A 9,768-nucleotide genomic window follows, 5' to 3' on the forward strand; every position below is an offset into this window, starting at 1 on the left:
TTTTTTTAGAAAGTCACTTTTGAGTTGTGGGCAGTACCGTTGGGGTGGAGCAACCCCTCCCCATTGCTGAGAGCTCTCTGTTTACATCAGGGGTGTCAAACTCATTTTGGTTCAGATTCTACATTGACAAACAGTCTATGGTCAACTTGTTATCTGTTGCTTTGTTTTGTTTTTTTCTAAATTGAAAAAATGTCTCAATAAACCTGGTAGCCTAATCACTTATTATTACTTTGTTTATTGTCTTTATTTCTTGATCTCTTCTTACTCCGCTCTTACGTTTCCTTTGCTCTCCTTAGTAGCGGAATTGTGCGTTGCGATCATTTCTGTAAATAACCATATCTCACTACAGGAATGGGCTAAAAACTTGTTTTTTTTTTTTTTCAAAATCCTTATTTTTTTCTCTTCATGACTGGGCCGGATTAAACCACCCCCAACCTAGCATAACCGGTGCAACAAAGATGGTGAGCAATATTGGAGCTATCTAGCCGAACAGTTCTGATCCAGATACCAGCTCAGACAAGGAAAACAAAGACATAAATGAATCTAGTCGTCGAATGCATCAGAATGAAGAAGAACAGGGATTTTGTGCACTGCTTTTTTGTATGTCTTGTTCAAACTGGATTTTTTTGCCTGCTCCTGATTCACAATGATTTTAATAAAAACAGAAAATACATTTAAATTCAATTCTAAGCTTAATTTTCTTTATATATGTTCTCTATCTTCAGAAAAACTCCACAAGAACACAATTTTCATTAGTGGATCTTTACATTTTTAATTTAGGAGATAATTACAATTTTCTATCAAACAGGATAAATTAAATAAAAAATGTTTTGAACATTTTGTATGCAACACATTTTGACACACATATTAAAGGTATGTTCTTTTCAGTAGATCTAAATGCTTCATACAAAAATACTCCCCCCTAAAAATAAGTCATAAATTTGTGACATTTTAAAAAAGCACAAAAATCTGCCAATTGGTTTACAATGGGTACAACCATTTTTCTAAGTAAAAAAATAAAATCAAGTCACTGAGACATATTTTCTTTACCCAAAATTATTTTGCTATTGAAAAATGTTTTGATAAGATTATTTTTTCTTATCTCTTGAACAAGTATTCAGTTCTTTCAGTAATAGCAAAAGCTGTTTTTTTGTGACACTATAGTGTAAGATTTAAAAAAACCCCAAAAGATGTTGCCTCTTTCCTTTTTCATTCCTGCCAGACCCGCACAGGTCAGACCTAAACTCAGGTGAGCGATTACCACAGGTGGATTATGTGGGCTGGAGACTTCCTCCTTCCCTCCAGCGGTGGGGAGGGTTGGCCGTTGTGCTGCTTCAGCGTTAGACTATAAGAGGCTTTGAGGGACAGGCTTATGGCGCAGCGTGGAATCCTTTCACTCCTCTCTTCAAGTCTCTTCCTCCATCTGTGAGAAGTCTTTGTTTTCCAACCGTCTGCTTGTTAAATCCAGGAATGAAGGTAGGAGGCTCCATTGATTTTGATAGGACTTTTGCCAACTGTAAAGATTGTAGTAACCCTTCTGTTGAGCCTCCCTCAACTTCAACTTTTAAAACTAGAGTGCATTTTAGGCTTGCAGGAAGTCTTCTGACTATTTTTCTTCATCCGTTTTGTGTGTACACTAAAGAGAAAGTCAACAAAGAACCTGTTTGAGTCATCTGAGATGGCTCATGGACTGAGCTGAAAAACAGGCAAATGTCTCAGGAAACAATCAAAAAACCATCAGAAATGCTGCAAATCTCCAGAAAGACGAGACAGAAAACACGACAGTTTTAACCTGCCAGTTGAGTTTGTTGTAACAGGAGCTGCAGATGTAACTGTGTTTAGCAAACATGAGCATGTAGATGAGGAAACCTCTTTGTCTTGTTAAACAGTTGGAAGTTTTTATAAATACAATAAAACGTTTTACCTTTAACTTTACTGATGTGCACAGCAGTAGAATATAAAAACACTGGAAGATTGCATAGCTGGCTTTAACACACGACTGGAAGTTTGTTTTCCAGTTAGTCCTCAAAGTGATGTCAAAAGATCACATTTCAGTTGACCATTTCTATGCTTTTTTTCAGAAAACAATCTAATTCAGCCTTTTAACAGTTGTGAGACCTTACATTTCCCATAAACCTCAATTCTGGTATTAGGAAAAAAAAAACATGAAGTCAAATGTTCAGTTTCCTTGCATCATCTTTGTAGATGATGACATGTTGAGGACAATGCGTCCTCTACTATTTGTGGAAGATTACAACATTGGTCATTTCAAAGTCATGAGTCTTCAGGCTTATTTTTATATCAAAAAGTGGAAGTAATGTCTTAACAGTATCAAGGAAATTGCAACTTAAATTCACCAGCACAAGCAATGGGAGGATTAGTCCCCTGAGATACCACATCTAACTGTTGAGGGGTTCCTCCTGTTAGATTTATAACAAAAGAAATGGTGACAAAGTAGAGTTTAGGAACTAAGAAAAAGATAGAAGACAAAAGACAACAAATAATTATGATACAGGTATATAAACAACACCAACACATGCATGCACACATAATGGCTTTCACTTTGACCCCTCATCCCATTACAGTTTTACTATAAATTAAAAGACAAAACATAACTATACTATGAAGAAAAAGGGAAATTCAAATCCTTTTGCATCATGGAAGCAAAAACAAGTAGATTGTAAATGTTTTGAAATAGTAAGACATAAAACAAAATGAACTGAAGTGAGAGGGTTACTCCATTCTTTGGGAGTGCAAACACACATATATATTTTCTGAATTTTAATAAAATCTGGGGATGTGAAAATATATTTGATCAGTATAACGGAAGTTGTGTTGTGAGCTGAATGGCACTAAGTATTGTTGTATCCAAGGAGGTAAGGTAGAAAAATATACTAGGCGGGCCACAAGCTCATTCCCAACTCGTCATTTATGGACGCATGGTTTGATCTCCTTCCGCGTCACTCTTTAACGTTTTGGGTCTCACCAACTCATCGCTTTTTTAATGTGCTGCCTGCTCACTTTAAATCAGGGGTCTCCAACCTCCAGCCACATACTGGTACCAGCCCGAGGGCCGCTTGGTACTGAGTCACAGACAGGAAAAAGGGTGTACACTAATCAGGAGTCCCCATCCCTGGGGACGCAGACCGGTATCCTAACCCGGTACCCTAACCCAGTACCGGATCCATGTCCGGTACCGCGTCCTGAGGGTTGGGGGACCCGTGATTTAATAGGAACAGACAGCATGTCAAAAAATGAGTTGGGGACACCCAAAACGTCAAAAAGTGACTTGGAGAGGTTCTTAACCAAACACCAATATGTGCCGAGTTGGGAGTGAAAATGTGTTGACTTGGTCAGGTACATTGTGGTCTATCCCCTAGTAGACAACTTGATTCATATACATTTTCATTTTTCCTCATCTATGCTGACAGCTGGATCAAAACTGTATAGCTGTATAGCTCCAATATTGCTCACCATTTTTGTTGCTTTGGTAATTTTAGGTTGGGGGTGTGAGAGGCTTTAAACTAGCTAGAATGTGTAAACAGAGAACTCTCAGCAATGAGGAGGGAAAGGGGGGTGGGGTTAATCCGTGGAAACAAAATTAATAAGTGAAGTTCTAGTAAACTCCTGGCACTCTGCAGAAACTATGTCCTGGAAAATGTCTGGGTTTTTATTTTTATTTTTTTCTTTTACTTTGGCTGAAAATGGCATAAGCATAATTAAAACCTCACTGGAATGCTTTGAATATAGATCACGGATGATCAGAGTGGGTCTTTAAAGTTGAGAATTGTGATTCAGCTCTTGACCAAAGCCTTGTAAAATGTATTCAGACTCCTTTATGTTGTTTTCCACAAAGGTAAAGCCTTTAACAAACTTTGTTGATATTTGTTTAAACTCTTGTGTTGCATGCTGCAGTGTTTCCCAAACTGCCTTAAACATCGTGACATCTTGGACTTAGATTTGCTTTACAGCCTAAACACAAGCTATGTCACAATACGAGTAGGTCCTATTTATATTGTTTTGTTTCTATGTATTAAAGTTGATGTCAAAAACCTTTTTTTCCACTTTGTATGTTTTATTTGGTTTAATATTGATTTAATTTGTAAGTTCAGCTTAATATTTATGCTTTTTTTCTCTCTTCTCTTTTCACAGAAAACCACTGCCAGTACTGAGACCATTTTTATGTTTTCCTCCACATTCCACAGATAAGCAGGACCTATAAAATCTGAGTACTCAAAAGAATTCACGAGGCGTCTCATTCAAGGCTGGAATTTTCAATCATTAATTAGACTGACCCTGAACCACTGAGAGTTTTTCTGATTTTTTTCTGTAGTAGTCAATTGTACACTTTTTCTCTCAAACCCCTCAAAGAACCATACGCCACGCCCCCTCAGAGGGGTGATGCCAGTCTTGCTAAATGCCAGTGCCTCTTTTAGCTCCAAACAGGAGCTTCTGGACCTACAGGACTGTCCTCTTAATGGGGGTCTGTCTCTGGACACCCCCAGTCCAGAGGATTCCGAGACAGGGAGCCCCGTCGGTTCTGGCCCAAGAAGTCCTGGTAGCCTTAGAGCTAATGGCTCCACCCCCCAGATTTTCACTGGCGTTTCTTTGCTCCCTGGGGAGCTTTTTGGCCCACAACCCAATGAAGAGATCCCAACTGGGCTAAAGCACATGTCCGTTAACTTGGATCAACTTTGTGGCTGGGGGGCTCTGACCCCCAAAGTCATCCAGGTCTTCAACACCCCTCGTTGGGTGCTGTTCTTCCTTTGTGTGGCGTCTTTCCTTCAGGGGATGATAATCAATGGCTTCATTAATACAGTGGTCACTTCCATCGAGCGGCGCTTCGACCTGCACAGCTATCAGGCCGGACTCATCGCCAGCTCCTATGACATCGCTGCCTGCCTCTGTCTGGCTTTCGTTAGTTACTTCGGTGGGATCGGGCACAAGCCCCGCTGGCTGGGATGGGGGGTGCTTGTCATGGCGTTGGGTTCCCTGGTGTTCGCCTTGCCTCATTTCACCACGCCACCCTATGTGGTCAGTCTGCCTGAGCAAACGGGGATGTGCTCGGCCAATCGCACCAGCCAGTGCAAGGACAAGGAAGAAAGAGGACTGTCCAGTTACAGCTTCGTCTTCATGCTGGGACAGTTTCTACATGGAATGGGCGCCACTCCTCTCTACACATTAGGCGTCACATATCTGGATGAGAACGTCAGCTCTAACCACGCACCGGTTTATATAGGTGAGATTATATCTCTCTTAACTTTCAGTTTGTACAAAGGAATCAGAACACCTATGACAGGAAATCAGTCTGTTAAAAATCAAAAGCTTGAAACTAAAAAATGCATGTCTGTGGCTTTTTAACTTAAAGAATGCTTTTATTTAACTGTCAGTCATCCTGTGTTTGCCATAAGCCAAAAACTTGAGAGAGTGGGTACTCATGTTGTGAAAAATTGAGTTTATGGGATACACAAGACAAAACAGGTTGGAAACCACTGGGCTTTGTGCTAATTTAGTATTAAAGCAATGTAAACTCCCAAATATGACACAGGCCAATCCTGAGGACATTTGTAAAGCCTTTTAAACAAAATGTCAGCAAAAAGGGACTTCTAAAACAAACTAAAAAATGATCCATTGAAAACCACAAAATGAATTGAAATTAAAAACCCCAGAAATTAGGTGTTCCAAGGTTGCAATACTTTAGTTCGTGATCATGTTGTTGTGGTATTTTGTCATATTGTCTGGGTAATCTGTAAGCTTTTCTGGGTATCTGTTAGCTGACTACATTGTTTTCCAACAGATTCATCAGAGTTTATAAGTTACCAGTCAAGTCCTTTGATGATTTATTGGTTTTCCTCGTGACTGAAAAACCAGCAAAGTCAGTGTAACTTAAAGTCCCACTGCGATCATTCTTTAGTCTACTTTAAAAGCATCCCCAGAGGTTTTTATTATAAATGTATTTTTTTCAATCCAAAATAATAATAAAAAAATAAATTAAAAAAAAAATAAAAAAAAAGAGCAGCAGTAGTTAATTAGAAATTCACCTCTGGGTTGTAGGTGTGACCGCTGTGTAGAGCAACCACGCTCTCCTTCCCCTCCCAATACTGAGACCCTGCTGGGGCAGGGAGTTTTTGGTCCGCCCAGGGAATTTTCTTTTGACAAAAAGCTCATTTTCAAACAGTATTTTATTATCTGCTCCTGATTCACAAGTATTTGAATAAATACATACTCTGAAATGCAAATTTGAGCTTAATTTTGTTGTTCATGTCCAATTTCAGCCCTTTGTCTTGTATGTCCTATACCACAAGAACATGTTAAAAAGACTTTTTTTTATTGGACTGGGTCTTTAAAATGTTCAAGTATTCAGAATACACCCAGAGACTCACCAAGATTTTTATACAAAAATAATTATTTGCAAACAAGTGACAAGGACAGCTAGAAATGGAAAACAGTTTGTGTCACATTTTCTGTTCTTAAGACAACTTATAATTGTATTTAGAGGCTACTTGGGTGGTTCAAGCCTTTTAGAAAACAGCAAATACACTAATTAATTGGTTGGATAAATATGAAAACTTTAACATTAAAGGCTAAACACGAATGTTTTTACAAAAATGAACCACATTTCCACAAAATATACATTTAATAAACGTTCCCTGAGAGTTAAAAGTGTAGCCATTTAACTCTTTTTGTAGTACAAGCACTTAATTTGACAAGAGTGTCACTTAAGCGCCCTCTTTCAGAAAAGCACAGTTGCCACGTTAAAATCCAAGATTTTTACTATACGTATATATTATAATATGCAACTATTACTAAGTGTTCTGTTGGCACCCCCCAAAGTTAGAATACTGTGTTTTGTGCATTAACAGCCCATTTTGTGGAGATTGCTGCGAGTAGACATCAAATATGTTTGCAACAATTGAGTGTATGGCCACCATCTTTACAAATGACCGCCATTTTGCATTTTTCTAATGTTTAACATGCTTTTCTGAAAGAGGGGATCCTAAGGTGCATCCACACCAAATATGGTGCTTGTATCACAAAATGCTCGATTTATTTGAACTAACTAGCTCCACCGTCAAGGTAGGCTTTGACGTGTATTCGTTTTTATAGATTTATACTCTACGTCAAAGCCTTTTTAGACACAATGTGAAATGTAACCTGCCTTGTGGAAAACTACATGTCTGAGCATAGGTAACTGTAAAATCTGTGATTAAAAAATACCTCTATTTAATCATGTTTATCTCCAGAGCAACCATTTCAATCACTGACATTCATGTTGCCAAACATCCTCAACAATCTGCATGCACTCTGTTTCACACAAACTGAAGTCCAGTATAGAAATAGTTCATACATAAAGATTATTTTTCCTATGAAACATAAACTTTAATGAATCACAAAGCTGATGCAGAAAACAATGAATCCCTTTCAACCTGCAGGACAGGAATGGAGTAGGAAACAGGAAGTTGGTGCAGGAATCATTGAGCTAACACACCCTGGCTCTGTTTCTGTGTCCCTCCCCCCCAGGGATCTTCTACACAGCAGCTATTTTGGGCCCAGCAGCTGGCTACCTGTTGGGAGGATACTTCCTCAACTTGTACACAGAAATACACCTGACGTGAGTGACCTTTGAAGTTTAAAAAACTACATTGCAAAACATGTATGAGAACATAAGCTTGTTGGTGTACATCTGAATATAAACCCCCAGTTTCAGGAAAAACTCAGGCCTTTTGAAGTAAAAGCAAACAAACTTCTTAGTGTATTTTAGGAGCGACACCGTTGGGTTACTGAGTTTGTGTTGACATAAGTCAACATTGGCAGATTGAAGATATGAGAAAGTTAATCAAACATTTTCCTCCTATCAAAGGACGGAGATGACTCCAGACAACCCCCACTGGGTTGGCGCTTGGTGGATTGGCTTTTTAGCCGGAGGTGCCGCCGCTCTGCTGGTAGCGTTCCCCATCCTCGGTTACCCTCGCCAGCTGCCAGGTACCAGATTGTCTACTGGACAATGAGAGCCACATTCAGTTTACGTCTCAACACTGCAGCAGTTTTCATCTTTGTGCTCTCCAGGCTCCCAGGAGCACGTGGCGATGCGGGTGTCCGAGGCCCACCAGCTAAAGGATGGAAGCCATGCCACAGCCTCAGACCCCCACTTTGGAAAGACTGTCAAAGATATGCCAAGGTAAGCACGAGAGGAGGGAATATACAACAGATTGAGATGAAGGAAGACTTTAATACACTGAGTTCTGAGAGTCAAATCTGAAATGAAACAAAATGTGACATCTCTGTCACTAAGCTTATTAGAGACGTCTTTGGTCTTCAGAAAGGAAAGAGAATTAAAAATGTAGAGTTTTCTTGTACGGTTGTGTTTTACAAAAATATTTTAAAATAATAAAAAAAAAACAATCATCAAACTTCAATCTAATGCTTCCAGTTCCCATCCAGACTTTCCTACTTAATGTGATTGTTGTCACAATTTTGTAGAAATCAAATTGAAAATTAAAAAAAAAAAAGAATGCAGGCTAAAAAGTTGACATATAAAGACATAAAAACACAGAACAAATTAATAGAATGAATATGAGACTGGAGAAGTTATTAAATATCTTAATTGTCATTGCTTATTGACATTCTCTGGTTCCAACATGGCGGCGTCCGTCTCGGAAAAATTGACTTCATTTGGGTGGAGCTGGAAGTAAGCCATTTCTATGGGTGACATCACAATCACTCAGTCCAGTTCTCATATTCAATCAGTGTGGGCAATGTGAAGTTAGTCTTACTCGAGAGCACATTAAAAAGATGTCTGTTTAAGAATGTATGGTTACTATGAAGCTGGTGTGAACTACACTGACACATCAGCTTCACATAATCGTTGTAGCTGCTTGGTCACAGTCTGGCAGAGAGAGCCAAAGCAGAGGAGCGGCTTGTAAGGTCAAGAGGGAGGAATTACTTTGACCAAACATTTTCAGTTCTGCTGGGACAGATCCAAATGACAGCAGCTTTAGATTTAAAACTAATCAGGTTGTGCAAGAAGTGCAGAGATAAGTGCTGTGTGCACACTCAAGAGTTTAGAGTAATCACCATTTGGTTATCCTAAGTACTAACCAGCTTAGTCTAACCCTCATTAGAACACTGGTGAGTGCAAAAGAGGAAATGCTGGACCTTACAGGCCACAACTGTGTTTACTATGAGCTCACAGCATGACGTCATCTCCCACAGGCGTTATGCAACATAGTGATATCTTTGGATCAGGTGGAGTTTATCTGGACGGGTTCTCTCCTCAGCCAGATAATTTCAGACATCTTTAATTAAAAACTTGACTTCACTCAGTTGCAGCAGCATCAGACTGCTGACCCTGCTGCCTTTTTGCAGATCTGTGCTGCTTCTCTTGAAGAACCCGACGTTCCTCTTCCTCTGCTTGGCCGGAGCCACCGAGGCCACGCTCATCGCTGGCATGTCCACCTTTGGCCCAAAGTTCTTGGAGTCACAGTTTAGTCTCAGCGCATCAGAAGCTGCTACTTGGTTTGGTGAGTGAGCAAAGAAAGGTGACAATCATTTTAAAAACAATTTTAATCGATAGGAATTTAAAGATTGTGAAAAATTTGTCATTTATACACTTAATAAAACAAAGCTTAGGAGCTTTAGTCTAAGCCTGTTGTTACTATAACCCTCGTGCTCTTATGGGGTCCAGATGACCCCAGCCTTACATTGAGGTGTTAGCCCCTCCATGACAAAGGTGGACAAGACTTCATCTCTGTCATTGGACACCAGTAA

At 39.5% G+C, this 9,768-nt stretch overlaps 1 protein-coding gene across 2 annotated transcripts in view; it reads left to right on the forward strand.

Annotated features, from left to right (window-relative positions):
* The window catches only part of slco4a1 (solute carrier organic anion transporter family, member 4A1), a 33,877-nt gene that overhangs the window by 16,946 nt on the left and 7,163 nt on the right, over nt 1–9,768 (forward strand). The window contains exons 1-6 of one of the 2 annotated variants that reach the window (XM_024293734.2): nt 1,197–1,476; nt 4,153–5,239; nt 7,522–7,612; nt 7,862–7,983; nt 8,068–8,179; nt 9,367–9,521. In XM_024293734.2, the coding sequence (XP_024149502.1) occupies nt 4,402–5,239; nt 7,522–7,612; nt 7,862–7,983; nt 8,068–8,179; nt 9,367–9,521 (1,318 nt within the window). In that variant the 5' untranslated portion in view covers nt 1,197–1,476; nt 4,153–4,401. Of the gene's footprint in view, nt 1–1,196; nt 1,477–4,152; nt 5,240–7,521; nt 7,613–7,861; nt 7,984–8,067; nt 8,180–9,366; nt 9,522–9,768 lie in introns of those variants that run through there. The other variant, XM_024293735.2, reaches the window with a different exon arrangement.

The sequence above is a fragment of the Oryzias melastigma genome, linkage group LG7 (assembly GCF_002922805.2).
Source record: "Oryzias melastigma strain HK-1 linkage group LG7, ASM292280v2, whole genome shotgun sequence".
Taxonomy (NCBI): domain Eukaryota; kingdom Metazoa; phylum Chordata; class Actinopteri; order Beloniformes; family Adrianichthyidae; genus Oryzias; species Oryzias melastigma.